At 43.7% G+C, this 18,999-nt stretch overlaps 1 protein-coding gene across 2 annotated transcripts in view; it reads left to right on the top strand.

Moving 5' to 3' along the window:
• Positions 1 to 18,999, top strand: part of foxp4 (forkhead box P4) — a 91,972-nt gene that overhangs the window by 34,842 nt on the left and 38,131 nt on the right. For both annotated transcript variants that reach the window (XM_039612174.1, XM_039612173.1), the window contains exon 3: positions 14,544 to 14,633. In XM_039612174.1, coding sequence (XP_039468108.1) covers positions 14,544 to 14,633 — 90 coding nt within the window. The remainder of the gene's footprint in view (positions 1 to 14,543; positions 14,634 to 18,999) is intronic.

Here is an 18,999-nt window from a genome sequence, read left to right as displayed (position 1 = left end):
GGGGGGGGGAAATCAGGGTTTCCTCCCTGCTGCTAAAATTATTCCCCCCTAATTATAATGATGGAGCCTTAGGTGAATGAAGAACACTCGAAGCCCTTCACTCCTGTCCTGCCCTCCCTCCTCCTTCCCATGACTGCATCCTCACCCTGCTTCCTCAGCAACCTTCAGCCGAGGACACACACACACAGACACACACCGCCGCGCACAAATGCACACATTTAAACACCAAACCTGTAGCTCATACAAAGCAGGTCTTTATTCTCTCGGACGTGTCTATGCTCTCTATGTTTTTGCACCTGTGTGTGTGTATATAGGTGTGTGTATGTGTGCGTGAACCCTGGTATTTCCTCTCTCGAGCGGGTTACCAACCACAAACATAGCTCCCTCTCTCTTTCCATCTTTTTCTCTTCCTCTCTTTTGCTGTACTAGCCCCCCGCCCCCCCGCCCCAGCCACTATGGACCATGAAAGACAAGCACAACCTTTCCTCCAGATCCCAACGCTCACCTCACAAAAATGTTACATGCACATATGTGGCTGTAAATTTGCATAGGTTTTTTTGTGTTAGTTCTTTATGAACATCTTTTTTTTAGTTTTACTCAATTCTCACAAAGTTGACTTGTTAAGAGTTAAAGGTGTGGTCTTCCTGTGCTATACATGTTTTTTTTTGTCTGGAGCCATTGTGTTCTTTTTTTACTTGATTTATGGGTGTTTCACAGCAATGCATTTTGGATTGTGACACATAGTTTTTGCATACATGCAATTATGATGAGGACTCTTAAACATGTGTCTGCTTAAAATGGTATCACCTGTACCGTGTGTTTTCACTGTCTTAAGATTCATACATTTACATTTACATACATTTAAAAGCTTGCGTGCCACCTTCAGCCCTTCAAAATATCACAAGCCTTTGTTTCCCGTCATGCACCTCCCAAACTCTCAGCTCTCCTCGCCTCACTCCCTGGATAAGTTTAAAGCACCTTGGAGTGTTTATTTCTTTGATAGGAGCTGATTTTTTTTAAAGTTTATCTGTTTTATTTTTTAGACTTTGTTATTATTAATAATTTATCCATGTTTAAATGAAAGATCTTAGAAGATATTAAAATATACTATATGTAGTTTAAATGCAGCGGGAGTAAAGATGTTATTTTTGTTGTTGTATCCTAACTTTTATTCAGAGTGAATTTTGTTATTTAAAAGAGAACATTATACTTATTTTAAGACATTTTCATACGACTTTAGTAAGTTTTATTAGATTTATTTATTTCATAGTCGGTCTTTAAAAACTAGAAGGAAAATGTGAAAATGTCTTAGAAATCCTAAATTGAAATCTAAAGCTAACTTTTTGGTCTGTATTGGTCTTTTGATTTTCTTTATTCACACTTTATTGTAAAATAATGATATATATATATATATGTATATATATATGTATATGTATATATATATATATATATATATATATATATATATATATATATACACACATTTTTTTTAAACTCAAGACACCACCTAAATCTCTTGGACATACCTCCTGCTCCCTTTCCTCCTTTTATCTCCACGCTTGAGTCTCTCACCTGAAGCTATGGTGTAGACCAGTGTTGCCAATGCGCACTGGAGCAGAAAAGATATACACACTGACATACTGGAATCCTGACAGCTCAGTGTTGTCAGAACACAAAGCCATCTTTTCCTTGGGCCTCTTGGGAACCTGAGAGAAATCACAGCCATCTCCAGCCATCAACCCTCTAAACTGGCCTCTGTCTTTGGAGTCTATTTTATTTTTTTTGTCTGTCATAGGTAGATAAAATCAGATAGATAGAAAAGTAAATGATGAGGGATAAACAGAGAAGAGAAATTAGAAGATGGGGACTACCAGACAGCAGGAATGAAGGTAAAAGGACGGGTGAAGAGGCAGCACTGGGATGGAGAAGAGGGGGTGGAGTGGGGGGGCATTTGTGGGCTGGAAAGAAGAAATAGAGGGATGAGGGAGGGGTGTAATGCTGAGACGTGTCAGAAAAGGGCGCCTGGGCCTCCCTGTGGAATGTGGCCTGTCTGCCTCCCCAGAAAGAACAGAGCAGGAAAGAGGGAAGAAAGTGAAGAGGGGGTGAAGACCAGTTTTGCCCCATCATCGTGGAGAGAGATGAAGGGAGGGCAAGGAGGGAAAACAATGAGCCGAGTTACAGAGCGAGAGGAGAGTGAGGTGGAAAAGTGAGAGTGCGGTGGAGAGTGTATGGCAGTTTGTTGAGGTGCCGGGTGTGGACGTGAAATGATGCATAGCAGAAGAGAAATGTAAGCAGGATAAATCCTAACAAACCTCAAAGTGTGTGTGTATGTGTGGCTGGGTGGAGGGTTCACTGACGAGAACCAGGTGTCTCCTATTCTCTCCTTCCCTTTAAGTCTCTCATACCACCTTGTCCTTCTTTTTGGCAGATTTTAAGTCTATGCTGTACGTTGCTGCCACCCCCCTCTCTCTCTTCTCACCCATTTCTGTCTCTTCTTTTTTTCCCCCCCTTTGCTGTCAATTAATCGCTTCTGGTGATGAGAGGAAGAGAGGAGAAGAAAGTAGGAAACAGAGGAAAGAGAGTGAGATGGTGACAAAAAGGTGCCGTTTCCTCTTGGCAGGGCTACTCATCAGTTGCCTAAACCAGCCAGACAGGAGTTTTTCCCCTCTCTCTTGTGCTTAACTCACTGTTACGCACAAATAGAAAGTGAGAAGCAGACTGTAGCAGTGGTCTCCATTCCCCAAGGGTTTAAAAGGAACATTGGTTGAGAAAAAGGCAGTTTTAGAAATTGGTTTGGAGCTTCGATCCCCACTCCCATTTGTCATGTTCTATTTTTTCCTCAGTGCTTCCCTCGTTTTGTTCACATGTGTGCACGCTCGCACACACTCGGATACTTGCGATCTTTGTCGCGCTCGCTTTCTCGTATGCACTCACACAGACACATATAGGAAGTTACACACGTGCACAGAGCTGATGTGAGTTAATGAAGGGTGTAATTAAGGAGCCGCAGTGATGACTGGAGATCAGGGGGAACCGATACAGATCTCAGATATACACAAACACTGATGAAAGATAGCTGTTTTGTGTGTGTGTGCATTGTGTGTGTGTGCACGTTCAAGAGTGAACATTTGGGTTTGATGCTGGGAGTGCTTTGCGGACAGATGTATGAGAATGCTGTGTGTGTGTGAGCATGTTAACAGATGATGAGAGATGCTGGATGATTCATATAACGTATGGCTTCCTGTTAGATTGGCTAGACTCAGTAATTATGGCCCGTATGAATGGAGGTGGGGAGGTTTTGAGCCATATGGGATTCGCTAGCTTTGGCTGAAAAGGCTTTGCTGAATTATGGAAGGTGAATGTTGGTCACTGGGACAGTTGTGTCTTGTTTGACCTCCAGCACTCAACAGAGTTCAATTTCAGGTCAGGAGTGCAAAGAAGATTGAGGTGAAGGGGTGACTTGAAAAGAGAAGGTGGAAGGAAAAAGATCATTTCAGTTACTGTTTCTGGATTATTAGGAATAATTAAATTCAGCTCCTTTTTAGTGCATCTGCACAACAGTTTATATACCAATGCATTTTTCTTGCCTGTCTGCATGCATGCATGCATAAACCCATAACTGTTTGTCTGTCATGTGTTCTGGTCACTAAATCAGTCCCAGTCCTCTCCCTGAGTGCTGTCACCCCCTAAAAGCTTTCCCTCGGTCTTGCCCAGGCCTTCGTCTTTATGTCGGAGGTCAGTATGGTTCACAGGTCACCAGAGGTCATGCTGAGACAGAGGAGGGGCAAATAGGGTTGCCTACCATCACAGAACACCCACTGCTATTACTGCATTGATACAAAGAGACCTATAGAGCAACAACTTCCTCTAGGAGTCTTAAAAGCAATAGCAGTACCCTTTTTGTGTCTTCCTTGAGTTTGACTTCTTTACTTTTTCTTTCCCCGTTGGGATCTCGGCAAATCGATCTGTTTGTATTAACCAGACCTTCATACTTAATAATCAGGATGATTTAAGACATGAACACACAACAAATATAATTGGCTACCCTGACTATCTTTTGAGATCCCGATATCTGGAAGTACTCTACTGCAAATCATCAAAGCTTCTGGGTGCTTGCTTACTAACTTACCAACTTAAAACACCAAAATCTACCTAAAGAACAAATATTCATCAATACCCAAAATATAGCTTTAGTGTTCAATGGCGTTCGATTGACTCCCCCTCCTCAAATTTCTTTTTCTTTTTTCACATACCTAATTCTAATAGTATTTTTTTGTGTCAATAAAAGACTTTTTAATGCTTTTTCCTGCCAAGCTATTGAATGGCGGGGTTTTTTTTTTTTTGTTCGCACTTTTGTTCTCTCAGTTCTTTTGCTTTTGCATTTCTCCCCCCGTGACCTCCTCATAATACATGCTCATTCTCTAGCTAGAGAGGAAAAATCCGCCATAGTTTAGCACATTTCTGAAATTATAGCAGAAATATTCACCATAGTTTTCACATCAACTTGAGCAGAACTGTAAAAGTGTAAACTCCTTAATACGGTCTTCCACATAAGTATGCTACAGGACTATAGCAAGAGACGAAGAGTAGACATGGTTCAGCAGACCAGATCAGCTAGCATGGACATAGTCATGGTTGATTGATCCAACCGGCCAAGGGACCCAGAGATGAAAATAGACAGCACGAACACTAAAAAAAAATATGTGTGTTTGTGTGTATGTGTGTGTTTGTCCTGTCTCTGTTGTGGAGACAGTGTTATACTCACACATACCTGGGCACCTGTAGGGGTTAGGTTGGGTTTGGTTGCCATGGGAGTGTTTGAAAGCACTCACACTGGGTAGGCCTGGCGGTGTTGTCAGGTAAATAACACACACATGCACACAAGACACGCTCAGGAATGGGCTGCAGCAGACACCGTTCAAGGTGAATTTTCAGTTTATGGAGGTTAAAAAGTTGAGGGAACTAGGACTTCCACTCCTCAACCTGTCACCATGGTGACTGAAGGCTTTTATAAGGTCACAGGTCACAAAACAAAGCTGAAAGACCTCATTATTAATGCTAGTTGGTGACAGCTTGTGTGTGTGTGTGTGTGTGTGTGTGTGTGTGTGTGTGTGTGTGTGTGTGTGTGTGTAGGGATGCTTCTCCAGACATAATTGGTTTTAACTGACATGAGATCAGGTGCCCTGTTTCAGAGTTCATCTGGAATAAGGCACCAAGACAGGACAACTTTAGTCTGCAACCATGCACTCCAAGCATTTGCCAAACAAGGAAATGTGTAAGTTAAATATGTTGTCGCACAGGTGGACGCGAATGTTTCACGTGTGTGGCGGCAGACAAATCTACTTAGTATCATAGAAATAATGTAGCAAAGTGTATTGTTTTTCTTGGGTTACTGTATCCATAACCTGGCTTAGCATGGCATTTTGTACAAGCACTTTGGTGGGATGATCCCAAAATACTGATGCTTACACACTCTGGTTTGAGCCGCAAATGAATCTGCACGATCATAAAAGTTCTTGCCTGCATGTGTAGAAGGGTAATTGGTAAAGAAAGCAGCTTTTTAACCGTTTTAGTCGTGCAAATTCACAAAATGTTTTTGCTCCAGTTTTATCAAATTTGACTGCTGATGCTATGCAAGCAGTCATTAAAATGTTAACTCTTGCCCCGTGTCTTTAGTTGCAGGATTGGTCTTGTTAGCTAAAAATAATCTATCCAGATGTGTGCCTAAGTGTGAGACTTGCTTCTAGGAGAACTTCTTGTGTTATAAGGTCCTCCTATCCCGGTCCAAGTGTCCGGTCTGTGCTGCTACTTCTTGCTACTTAAATCTACAGAACTAGATGGACACTGAGAGGGGAACAAGAGGAAAGTAAAGACAAAATGTGCAACGCTTGCAAGGCTACCGGGCAAGCAGTTACCCTGGAAACAGTTGAGAGCCCAGGATGCACACAATGAACACACACATATACACACTACACACACAAAAGCCGCAGAGGCCTAAAGTGTTGCTAATTAGCTAGTCTGTGCTGGTCCTTTGTGTGAGCCATTTTAAAGGAGAGATTAGAGTCAACAGGGAGGACGAGAGGAATGTAGCTCTTCTCTTTCCCTTTTTTTGCCTTCTTCTTGAGCTCTGGAACCGTGCACGGCACCCTCCTTTCACCTGATAGAAAGAATGCCTTTGTTGTCTTGCTAGTTAAGTTTTCCATAACTGAAACACATGACAAATAGCCATAATTGTAAGTGTTGCAAGTGAAAAGTATAAAAATTGTGTAATCTAGTAAAAAGTAATATGTTAAGCAGGGAAATGGATTAAAGCAGATGTTTTGTGAATGATGAAGACTAAAGAAAGCCATAAAAACTGCCATGAGCAGACTTTTCATGCTGAAATTTCCTTTTCTTTCTGGCTTGCTGGCTTCTGGTTTTGTATTATTTTAACCTAAAAATGTGCCTCACTACATCTCTTACTAAATCACACAGTCTAGCGTGCACACATAGTTCCCCATTTCCCCTTTTTTAAGAGCACACCCCAACCCTGCTCCTCATTTGGGGAAGTTAAAGATTTTGTGCTTGTTTAGTTAAACTTATTGTACAGCAGCCAGCCTTTGTTGTACTGCCCACTTCCGCTGTTTGTGTGTGTGTGTGTGTGTGTGTGTGTGTGTGTGTGTGTGTGTGTGTGTGTGTGTGTGTGTGTGTGTGTGTGTGTGTGTGTGTGTGCGTGTGTGGTAAGGGTGGGTGTTAGGGTGTGTCTATCTCCATCTCTACAGCCACAACCAGGTGTAAAAACCCTCTGAACCAAAAACATGAAAGAGTTTTATTTCCATCGAAGCGGGCAGGCGGGCTAATGCTTTTACAGGCCACTGACTAGGACTGCGCTTTTCTGTTTAACCAATAGACTTCTGAGTGTGCGCGTTTCTCTTTGTGTGTACGTGTTTGTGCATGCATGTGCACATGGCAGACAGTCTCTGTTTGTGTATGTATGTATGTGTTTTTCCTCTGTCTCCCGCGCTGGGTCTTGGCAGTGTCTTGCATGTGTTATTAGTTTGCTTTTTTTTCCCCCACGTTTTTTTTTTTTTTTTTTTTGTTATTAATAATAAGAGTTAAACGGTTTCCATATGTGAGGCCTGGTTGCCAGGCTAGTTCTATCCTCATCATGGTTTGGGCAAGAGAAATGGCTGAAACGTCACCCAGCTAAGACCTGCACCTATGTGGCCTTATCTTCCCAGGAGCATGACCCGACTACTAAACTGTCCTACCTTATACGAGATGAGTGCTAAATATTATAAGTGTGTGTGTGTTTAGGTGTGTGTGTGTTTTCCTCTATGGGTTGGGTCTGTCTGGAGAGAGACCTTCCTCTCCTGCCAAACGAGCTGTGTTGAAAACCGCAGGGAAACTGCATATGTGTATATAATATATGACGTGTATTTGTGTGTGAGTGTGCGTGTGTGTGTGTGTGTGTAAGGAAACTGCTGTAGAGCTATTTGCCATCAATTAGCCGCCTGGACTGAGCTGAGGCCTACAGTACAGAGGGAGCTGCTTTTATATTCCCTAGGAAGGGAGTTCCTCTTTCTTTCTGTCCCTCCTCACCTCATCATTATCTTTAATTGTCTATTTCTCCGTGCCCTTTTCCCTTCACTTAACAGAAAATAGCCGAAAAGCTCTCGTGTTGGATTTAAGATGTGTGTATATGATGATGAATTGTGTCATGATATAAAACAGTTCTGGGTATTCATTCAGCTCTTTTTTTATGACCGTGGGTATACCCCCGTGAATCAATAGAAACATTAGATGAGTGTCGGGACATAGTTGAAGGGGAGAGGTTTTCTCGTTTCACAAAACAGTTCTGAACTGAAGAGAACCATCTGGAAGTCGGCAGGGTCCCCGGAGTTTAGAACAGGTCCCTTCTGTGAAAAATAGTATGTGAAAAAAAAAAAAAAAACTAAAATCAGCCAGGGTTTTCAAACACTACGGTGCATTTTGAAGTTCTTTTGGAGTTTGTGAGTTTTTATAGCATTGGCTCTTGAACATGGTCTTTCCTCTCTTTAATGGTCAGTCTGGGGCCCAGAGAAGCTTGCTTCAGCCATTTTAAAAACCTCAGCACTCAAACGGTGCCTTTATATTGCGGAAACATTACATTAAATAGCTGAACGGGCCTGCCGCTGGCCGGTGGTTCCGAAGGTGTCCCAGATAGTTCAGACTGAGGCATTCGGTGTTGCTTAAGCTCCGCTAAATTGGTGGACAACTGGTCTGAAGTCCACGTTTGAGGGAGCGAAAACAAATGACAGGAAAGCTGGTGAAGGGGAGGGCGGAAAGACCTGATTAATACCAGAAAAAGAGAAGGCGTGCACGATGAGGAGTCGGAGGAAAGGGGTGAAGGCTTGGCAGAGGGTAGTTTATTTGTAACCCACCGTGAAATTGACAGGCTTTAGAAGGCTTTGGTTCAAGCTGCAAATTCCTTCTGCATATATGTTTACCCCGTGGAAACCCCTGATCTGTCTTAAATATACTCGCCGTTCCCTGTTTCCTTTGTCGCATTGTTGTATGTACGCTAAATCAATAAGGTCATGACTTGCATGCTGAATAACACTAGCAAAAACTCCTTTATTTTCTCCGCGATTTTTCCTTCCGTACTCATCGCCATCGCAGTGGCTCAGCAGACTTTTTTCCTCCTTTCTGTGCTACAGAGGAGCCTATATTTGTGTCCTAGCAAAATCCTGCAAAATTCCCATTAAATTTAATGTCTGCTGGAAAAAATGAGCATCAGTGAAATCAGCTGCTGTAATGTTTGGTTGGAATAAAAACTTCCTGACTGCAGCCTTGATGACGACAGCTCCATAAAAGCTCTTTACCAATATAAAACTGTGTGAGATGGTTAATACATATCTGTTACAACAACTTTTAAATACACGAGAATGCCGTTCATTCAGTCGTCACTATAGCCGTCTTTTGTCTGTCAGTCAAAGGCAGAAGGCGAGGGTCCCCTCTTAAGCCCAACAGCTGCATTCACAAGACTTTGCTTCCATTGGAAGACCCGGACGATCTATTTTAGGCCTGGGCCTAACCCGTATCTGCTGTCAGAATTTGCCGTTGTGAAGAAGGGTATGGGTAACAGATTTCTAGAGACGAGAGGCCGGGGGTTCAGAAAGACAGAATACTTGGAGGACTGCCAAGCAAACATTTGTGAGGTATGCATTATATGGAGAGGTAGAGTGAAGGTGGGAGACAGATCAGGTGATGTAGACGGAGAGAAATAAAGTGATCTGGGAAAGCAATCCGGTTTATGTGGTGACTGACAGTGATGCATTTGATACATGAGATTTCACTGTGGCTGTAACCAAGCCCTCACTCATATATGCCCCAAAGTCATAGAGCAATCTCACTAACTGTCACCTCTTCAGTAATCTCACTTTGTGTACAGTGTGTGTGTGTGTGTGTGTGTGTGTATGCGCGCGTGTGTAAATACTGGGCCTATCTCTGTAGGCAGGTGAGCTGATACTATACTGTGTATCATCATCCTTTTAACAAATTTACATGCTTTGTAGATTGTATTACATCTGTTCAGTCTTGTTTCATCTTCTCTCTGATCATGATTCCCTCTGAGTAGCAAGAGAAAGAGAAGGAATCAAAGATAAGGGAGATTAGAGCCAGGAAAACTAGTGGAGTAGCACAGAACGAGCCAAAAAAAAAAGAGGGAGTAAATTAAAGTCGAGGGGGGATTTTGGTGGAGTTTGAGGGTGTTTTTGGTGCCAAAGTGAGGAGAAGCAGCGCACATGGATACAAGGGATCACTGGGATGACCCAGGAGGATGGCAGCATCCACACAGCTTTAGCTTGGCTTTCAGCTTCAATAACAGCCCTCCAGAAAGGAGATAGTGAGAGAGAGGGAAGAGTTGAGGGGGGGGATCCACTTCTTTCTGAACCCAGCCTCTCCCGCTGATCCAAAAATCAGAAGGCATGCAGACCTTAGAGAAGCAGCAGGGTGTGACATGCTCTTTTCTGCATCTTCACCCTGAATCTATCTGCCCGTGTCTCCATCTATTGCTCTTTCCCGGAGAAGGGAGCGGATAGAGCACTGGAGACGAGGTGCATTACGAGCCACCGTTCCCAGGCTGTTGAGCTAGTAGGGGCGGACTGGGGATATTTGTTTGGTGTTGAAGTTATCTACTGCCTCAGACGCTGCACAGACATGTGAATCACCAGTCGCTAGAGCCTAGTTTAGCTCCCTTGTCACTAAATGCAACAATAAGCTTTTCCCTCGCGCTCACTTGTGCTCCTTTTCTTTGTACACTCTTCTTCTTGGTCTAAGAGCAACGAAATCTGATACCACCTGCCTCCCCCTTGCCCTTCCTAACTCCCTCGCCTCCTCCTCCTTCTCCTCCTCCTCCTTCTCCCCCAAGGACAGCCCACTGTCTGCCCCGGGGGCTGTTTATCTATGGGGGGATACGGGGAGGAGAGGGTAAAAGGGGGACGATTTTGTTTCGTTTCGGCCGTCAACAATGGACCTCAGTCAGTGCTGACGGATTACTCCAACATATGGTACCCACCTGTCTCTTTCTCTCTCGCCCTCCCCTGCGTCTGCCCCCCCCCCACCCTTTTTCCTTCACTGTGTCTCTCTGTTTAGATTTCTTTGCTTATTCCTGCGTTCTCTTTCTCTCTGTCACCCAAACACACTGGGCGGATTAGAGGCCAGATTCATCACACACACACACACAGACCTGTTTGCTTTAGCAACCTGAGCCAGGCACGGGTGCGCACACACAGACACACACAGGTCTAGTTTAGGAGGCTCGGTTTTGCTACATGTTTGCTGAGACCTTCTAGTTCGCATCTAACATTTAATTCGTGACAGCCCAGCTGTTGTAGGTGAAGAAGAAGCTATTTTCAGACATACAGATGTGCACGTGTTCATAAAGACACTGCAGTAAAGATACCTGCTGCAAAAAAATGACATTTCTCGTTTCTTTTCTTCTCGTCGGAATTTTCAGATTTCAATTAAACGCGTAGTTGTCGGGCATTTTTCGGAAACCTGAGCGAAAGTAGCCGTGTGTGTGTGTGTGTGTGTGTGTGACCCTGCTGAATTAAAAAATGCACTGTTATTAAAGGCTGTGTCAGAGGCGATGATTTACAGAGGGGAGCGATGACAAGTCATAAGAACTCACACACCAAACTGACATACACACTTGCGCACTCAGTGTGCTCTCGAGCCTCCAAGCTGAGCAGTGACCTCCTCACCCCTCCTTCCCCTTCCTCCTCCTCCCTCCCTCTCTCACTCTAATAAAACCTGTCTGACACCACTGATGTGTGTATATGTGTGTGTGCGCGTGTGCGTTTGTGTGTGTGTGTGTGAGTGCTCAGCGGCAGCACAAAGACTCTGTTGTTGGGCCTCCCTCTTAGGCCTCCCTCATATTTTCTTTAAAGGTGCAGTGCGCCCCCAAGAATGCCACAGGGGGAGCGGGGGGAGTCTTAGAGGAGCTGGTGTAAGTGTGTGGGTGGGTTAAGGGGGCAGGAGGCATGCTTTGTAATGCTACAGCTCGCCCAGGTCACACAGAGAAAAAGGCAAGGAGTGAGCATAAAGAGTAGAAATGAAAGAGAAGGGTCAGAGAAGAGAAGTGCTTCTTGACAAAGTAGACCTGAGAGGCTTTGGCTGCGGTTGCTGGTGGCATTTGTGTGCGTGCGCACTAAGCCTGCGGCCCTCTTTCTAGTGTTGTTCAAAGTTGAAAGTTCAAGGTTCCGTTTATTCATCCACAAGGTAATGGGAATTACAGTGTGAGTAAAACCTCACAATATAAGCCGTACATGTGGTGGAAGCAAGGAGTGACAATTGAATATGGTGCCAGTAGTCCTAAGCACAAGCTTCCAAGTGACAATACACAACAAGAGGAGGAGTTTTGTTTTTTTTTAACTTACTAAAGCCATTATTTTCTAAATCGGAACATCTCGATTTGTGTTGTCACTCTTAAACCGCAATCTTTGTAACGGAAGAATGAAGTAATGTTTACATAATCAGCTACTTTTTGAGCTTCCTATCCAAACTTATGGTTAGTTGCTGTACCGAGCAACATGAGGAAAAATACAGGAAATTTATGATTGACTGCCTTTTAGTGAGTTCAGGTACCCGAGGGAGAGGAAACAATTTAATAATATTGTTCAGTGAGTTTCAGTGGAATAGCAGCATGGTATTATGGTCATCTTTTGTTATGGTTTAAGTTTAAATAAATGTTACCAAGATTATTGTAATTAAAAACAGACAGCTTTAGAGATTAGGGAAGGCTGAAAGGTTTTGTGGGATGTTGACGATATAGAATAGATTCTGTAAATATCAATAATGAAAAAATACCCAACCCTAAGCTGCTTCGTATTAACATCTATTCTAGTCGGTAAACATTTTTTGTATTTATGGTGTATACAGATGCCCTAATGGTAGCTAGTTGGGAATGTTTTCCTCTTTGCTGTCCAGCAGAACTTGCAGATCGCTTATACGTTTATAAATATCTGCATTTTTTACTTATTTCTTGTGTCTCAGACACTCACACATGCATGGATGCAGGCACACGAGAGGAGACAGGCATCACCTCTGCTTGGTTGTAGCGTTTATGAAAGCCATAAATGGCTCTTTAATATAGTGGTAATCAGGGTGGTAATTTGGGTGGAATTGTCCCTTATTGTTGCCAGACATGCCTCCCCAGCTCCTGCCAACATACAGCCATATGCACACACACACACACGTACACACACAGACAAACACACACACTCACTCCTGGGCAGACAGGGTGTTCAAGGAGTAATTCACACCACATGCCAACAAACTGGGCGGTTGTGTTTTTTTTGGTGTGTCTATGTGTGTGTATGAGTGTGTGTGTCTGTGCTGCTTAAAAGCTGAGGTCAAACCAGTAAATGGGAGGGGGGTTCCCAAGATTTTTGTCAAAGTGTTAAAATTCATGTGTGTGTGTGTGTGTGTATACAGGCACGTCCTCAGCCGTGTCCGTGTGTGCGTTTTAATTGCGGTCTCAGCAAAAGTAGCAAGTGTGCTCGATACAGATGGTTTTCATCACTCTGACTGCACAGAGAACTTCTCTTTCTTTTCTGCCTCGGTTTAATCTCTCCTCTCTGCTTTTGTAATTAAATGTTGCTTAATGCACCCAAGCTTCTAATTCGACAATTCATTAAATAAGCACGAGTGTAAAGTAAGCGTGTGCTGCACCGTTTCACTGTACTGCGTGTTGTGAAATGATGCACTAGATTTCTTGTGCGCTGCAGTTGAGTAAGAGCTTCCAGGGTAAAGAACATCCCTCATTTTGGCCGTTAATTTGTGGCGCGCACACACTTGTGTGTACACACACACACACACACACACACACACACACACACACACATAGGGACTTTCATAAATCAATATTTACTAAGGAACCTTTCCCCTTTGAGTCAGAGGAAGCAAATGTGCATCCTGCTGTCTCCCCTCTCTAACTCTCTGTCATGAGGTTGAGCTCTTGTGCGTGGTTGCGTGTGTGTGTATGTGTGTGTGTGTGTGGGTCTGTGCGCTTACGGTAAGTGCAAGGCGGCTCTGTTTTGAGATGGGTGTTTTCTTGTTTTGTTTTCAGAGCAGTTCAAACATTCCAACAAAAATGCCTGTTTCCTCAGGGACTGATTTGTCTCGGTGATAGAGAGTTTCGCTCTTTAGCACTGCGACAAATAACACAACAAAGGAAAAAAAAACATTAAAAGAAGCAAAACAAAGATAATTAATACAGGTAAAGGCGATAAAAGACAATGAGAAAAGGTGCGTTATGTTTAGAGGGCAGGAGAGATGGCTGAGGCTTGCAGATTAATCAGTAAAACTCAAGCAGGGTGAAAGAATGGAAACAGCTAGTGAGCAATGGTGTCACTGGTTTAGATGGACAGCACTGGAGGGCAGACACGATAGAAATGGGAAGAGAAGGGAGAGTGAAGAGCTAGGTGGGGGTTAGTCACAGCTTTTCAGGGCATACCAAGCCAAACGGTTCCTTACATCACTCTGACACACACACACACAAAAAACACCCACCATTCAAAGGACACACATGAAGATGTTGCTGACACACTTCTGCCTCACAGGATGTGGAAAACCCGCTCTACACTTTCCCCTGAGGAGGAGAAAGAAAGTGAACAGAGGGGAAAAAGGAAGGACAGCAGTGAAAAAAAGGGAATGGGCAGAGGAGACGGTCGGAGATTTTTTTTAAGTCGAGAGGACGTTTTGAATGAGTTGAGAAAGAACTCTGACACACCAACAGATATAAAAACTCAAGCAGGCTGTCAGCCAGGTGCATACCTCAGATTGAGGAAATCAGATTTGGAGAAGAGAGCAGGTACTGAAAGTGTGCACGCTCAGATGTTATGGGTGCATGGTGATATGAAACTGCACACATTGGGCTCTTTTCTTTTCTTTTTTTTGTAAATGTTAAGCATAACTTTGAAAGTGCGTGACTTTTCCGAGTTGTTTAACACAGAAAATACTGCACTGTACGACTGTGCGTGCACGATAAACATCTGATCATCTCTAATTCTCTCTCGCAGGCCCTCCAGGCAGCCAGACAATTCCTCCTCCAGCAGGCCTCTGGACTCAACTCCCCTGGCAGCAACGAGGTCAAACAGAGCCCAGTGCAGGTCAGAGCACACACACGCACTCACACGCACTAGCACACACATAGTTGCTGCTTTGTCACAATCTGCATGATATTAAGCCTCTGTCAGCCGCAGCTTTGTTTTCACCAACTGCCACGTCACCTGCAGTCAATGATATAGGTGCATACTTTTGTTTCCCTTTTTCACTCTCTATCTGTGTGTACCTCTCTCTCGATTTCAGTGAGTGTGTGTGTGTGTGTGTGTGTGTGTGTGTGTGCATGATTGTTAGTGAGTGATTGAATGAGGCCTTTGTAGTGATTGGGTAGCGAGTCGGTGTTTTTTTTTTTTTTTTTTTTTTCCAGAGTTGAATTCAGCAGTGAGTGGAGAGAGCGGGGTTAGCTGGAGTGCAGGATCCCTGCTAAAAGACACTTGAGGAGGATATAGATACACACACAGAGTTACAACACATGCTTTATAGCTAGCAGTGTATGTTGATAGATATCACACAAGACATTCCTCTTGGTAATTCTTTTCGGTTATATAATATGCAGGCCGCATGCAAAAGTGTGATTTGTAGCTGTGTCGCATATCCATAAAGCGGGATCGTGGGTCTATTAGAGCAGCAAGCAGTCTGGTTATTGCACTGCTCTTCTCATTAGCATGCCACATTATAAACACACGGCCGGACCATCACAATATGGGAAACGCAGAAAAAGGGAAGAGAGAGAAAGACAGATGTGAGTCAGAAACGAGCATGAGGTAAGATTTACTGTGTGGTGTCTAAACCCGGTAAGGCACTTTTGGGGGGGGGAAATAGGACTTACTGATTTATAAAGCAAGGTAATAACACTCTGCATAAAGATCTGCAATTTTCATCTATAAATGCAGCAACATTCCTGTTAAAGCATTTTCATTTCAACTCCTAAATATATAGAAAATACATCTAAATATCAAAGCTTTTGAGCAGCAGCACAGGGATGTTCGGAGCTGTGTGTTTTACTGTGAATAGCACGATCCTCCGTGGCTGATCAGACACAGTAATAATAAGATCACATAAAGCATCATCAAGAGAAAGCCCAAAAGTAAAGAATTTGAACTGTCGGCCACACGGTTTAATTGCCAAGTGACCTCTGAGAAGTGCAAAAAATGCCACTGAATTAATGACTGCTTATTACTCAAGATGTCAAAAAAAAAGAAAAAAAAGAAAAAGGATTCCAAAAATGGGATTTTACAGCTTACACTTTAATCAAAACCTGAATCGCTATTTACTTTGGATAGAACCTGGCAGGTGTAGAAATGAGGTTTTATGACATAAGCAAATAAAATAAATACTGTTTTATACCATATCTGGGTTTTGAAACTCTTAGTTTCTCCTAGTATTTCGACTGTTCGTTGCTCGGTCTCTGGCTTGCCCTTTGTTAACCCTTTCAGAATGACCTCCGTGGCTTTAATCCAGGCTGGCGGTCAATCCGTGTCGGGCTCAAACTTTGCTTTGGCGAACAGGAGTTTACTTAAAGGATAGAAATTTAATTAAATGTTACATTACAACTCTTCACTTCCTGGCTGATCTTAAAAGAGAGCTAAAAGAGATAGGAGGAGGGGGTGGGGAGGGAGTAAGAGAACGTAAGCATGTAGGGGGAAGTGAAACTGGGAGTTAACACGCAGTGTAATTCTGATGTTAGCCATTGAAGAGTGACGAGAATGTTGACAAGCATTTTCACATGAATGGGATAAAGTGCAGGTCGAACGCGCGTTCACTTGACCTGCTTCAAATGCGCATCACTTATAAGAAAGAAGTGTAACCTTCCACTGCCTGCTCCTTCCTCTCTCTCCATGCCGCCCTGCTCCTCTCCTGACTCTCTCCATCTCTGTCTTGTTTGTCTTGTTTGTTGCTGTGTGGCCTGCCTAGCCTCTCTACTCTCTGGGGCATCAATGCTACATCTCTGTTGTCTGAGCTGTCAGCTCACATGGCCCCACACATCCTGCCAACACACACACACACACACACACACACACAGAGTTACACTTGGATTTACATTTGCGTGTGTGTGTGTTTGCTCCTGAGTCCTTCCAGACACAAACACAGTCGCAAACACAGCGACACAAAGTATACGCCGGTTGTTGTTCCTGTGTGTACCTGTGTGTCGCTTCAGCGCTGAACTTGTTTACAATAAATCAGGCTGGTAAGGGTGGCAGGTAGACATCTCTTGATTACTGTAATTTCCAGCTCTATGATCACCTTTAAATCTCGGCGACTGCGCTCGGTTTCTTTAATTGAAGCAATCATCCATTGGCCACAGAGAGGGTGACGTGAACGGTGGCGTGAGCGAAGGTAGACATTTAATCTGGTCATTTGTAAAGGTGGCAGAAAGCAACTGTGCAGTGGCACGGTGGCTCCACATCAGGCACAAAATGGCCGTCCTCAGGTTGGCTCCTGCTGGGCTCGCTCTCACACATGCAAATGAGCCTGAGCCAATAATGAGATCTTTAGGAGCTCGATAATTAGATTTTTCCCTTCTCTCCGAGGGAGAACCGCAGAGGCAGACAGGGTGAGCAGGAAGACTTCCTTTCGTGTCTTGACTTCTCTGGAGAAGCCTCGGTCTGCGCTTGACAAGCCACCCACCCCCTCTCCCGTACCCACCCACCATATCCTATGCCCCCACGCCTTCCCCATCATATTTCTATTCTTTTCTTTATTTATAATAGAGGGGAGGATCTGAGCAGAGAGCAAAAGAAACTCTCAGATTGTATCTGCCTTTTGATTGGTTGCTCAGAGATGGTCTCTGTGTTTGGCTGGATGTGCGAGATGGTATCAGTACACTTTGTGTGTGTGTGTGTGTGTGTGTGTGTGCGCTCGCATGTGTGTGTGTCACTGTCATGTCACGTTCAGGAAAAACCCGACAATAGCTCGAGTCTCGAGACAAGCAATTGAAGGAGAAATCGATTGTGTGCGACACAATTGCAGCGGCAGTGACTAAAAAGAAGAAAATATTTTAACAATTGATTATTTATTAGATAGCAGTGTATTAACAACTGGTTCAAGAAATGAACACAAGTGATACTTAATAACGATGGTTGGGAATCGTAGCTCTTTAGTCTGACAATTGGACAAATAGATCGGGGAAGTTGTGTTTCTGATCTTGCCACAAAGGCAGCTGGTTCATTTCACACTTTAAATGTGTGTTTGTAGTTGGCGTTGGACATAATTGACCACAGTTACCTTAATTGGGAGCAGCAGAAGTGCTACTGAGAGAATTGGTGGGCAAAGTTGGCAGACGGTGTCGCAATTGGCGGATTACCCAGCATGATATGATGCGTCCATGACCTGCCACACCTTCTCTACAATGGACTCACTTGGCAGACACTTACACTCCAGGGTGGGCACAGGCAGAAGCATATGCACCGTTTTGGCAGACACACGCCTGGCACACTTAGCAAACTGGTACTTGGCATGCACACATACAGATTAACGCACGTGCTTGGCTGTGGCCCATACGTATGTAATTGAATAGCGCGGTGTCCCGTTTTCATGTATTATTGAGGAGCTCGTTTAATTAGGAAAAAAATGAAAAGACTCATTAGAGATATGTTAATTAGCTTGGCTCTCTGCTCTCTGGAGAGGTCTGACACCAGCGCAGTGGGATGAGGAAGAGAAGGAGCCGCACAGGAGGCACACGAGGCGAAAACTGAGTCATGCCGCTCGTCACGTCGGGATTTTTTATGACTGCAGCTACGTTTTTAAAAAAAAATCAGTTTTAAAATATTAATCTGCCGTGTTTGTCTTTGTATTGCTAAATGATTTCCTCCACTTGCTTTTTTTTAAACTACCACGTATATATTGTTGAATTGTTGAAAACTAAACATAAGGATTGAGGGGTGGGGGGTGTTCGAAGTCTTTTAACTAATCAACAAAAGTACTTGGAAAGATGAGTGTTTTGCCCCCTAGAGTCTGCAGAATTGAAGCAGTTCCTTCTTTCATTCTCTTTTATTTCCTTTCAAAGTGTTTTTCCCAAAGCACTTCTTTTGTCCACTCAATGAAAGTGCTTAGTTGGCAGTTTCTCTTATTTGATGTGGAGGGAATTGTGGCTGTGTGTGCACGTATTTGTGTGCAGTTTAGCGTGTGTGTGTGTTTTGGGGGGTAGTATGGGATCCTGACAGTTTGCGAAGGGTGTATGAGAGGAGGCTGAGCAGCCAGTAGATTGGGCTTGGCTCTGGTCAGAGGGGTGGACAGACAGACGAGAAGGATGGAAAGGAAAGGTTTGGGTCTGGCCACTGAAGTGTGAAACTCTTATTTTGTGATTTGAAACATGAGTGAAATCAGTAATGAAATATGGTCGATAACGGCCTCTCACACTTCCCAATGAAGGGCCCGGAGTGTGTGTGCGTGTGTGTCTGTGTGTGTGCTTCT

This window comes from Oreochromis aureus, linkage group 5 (genome assembly GCF_013358895.1).
Source record: "Oreochromis aureus strain Israel breed Guangdong linkage group 5, ZZ_aureus, whole genome shotgun sequence".
Taxonomy (NCBI): Eukaryota; Metazoa; Chordata; class Actinopteri; order Cichliformes; family Cichlidae; genus Oreochromis; species Oreochromis aureus.
This window is presented reverse-complemented; position numbering and strand designations above follow the sequence as displayed.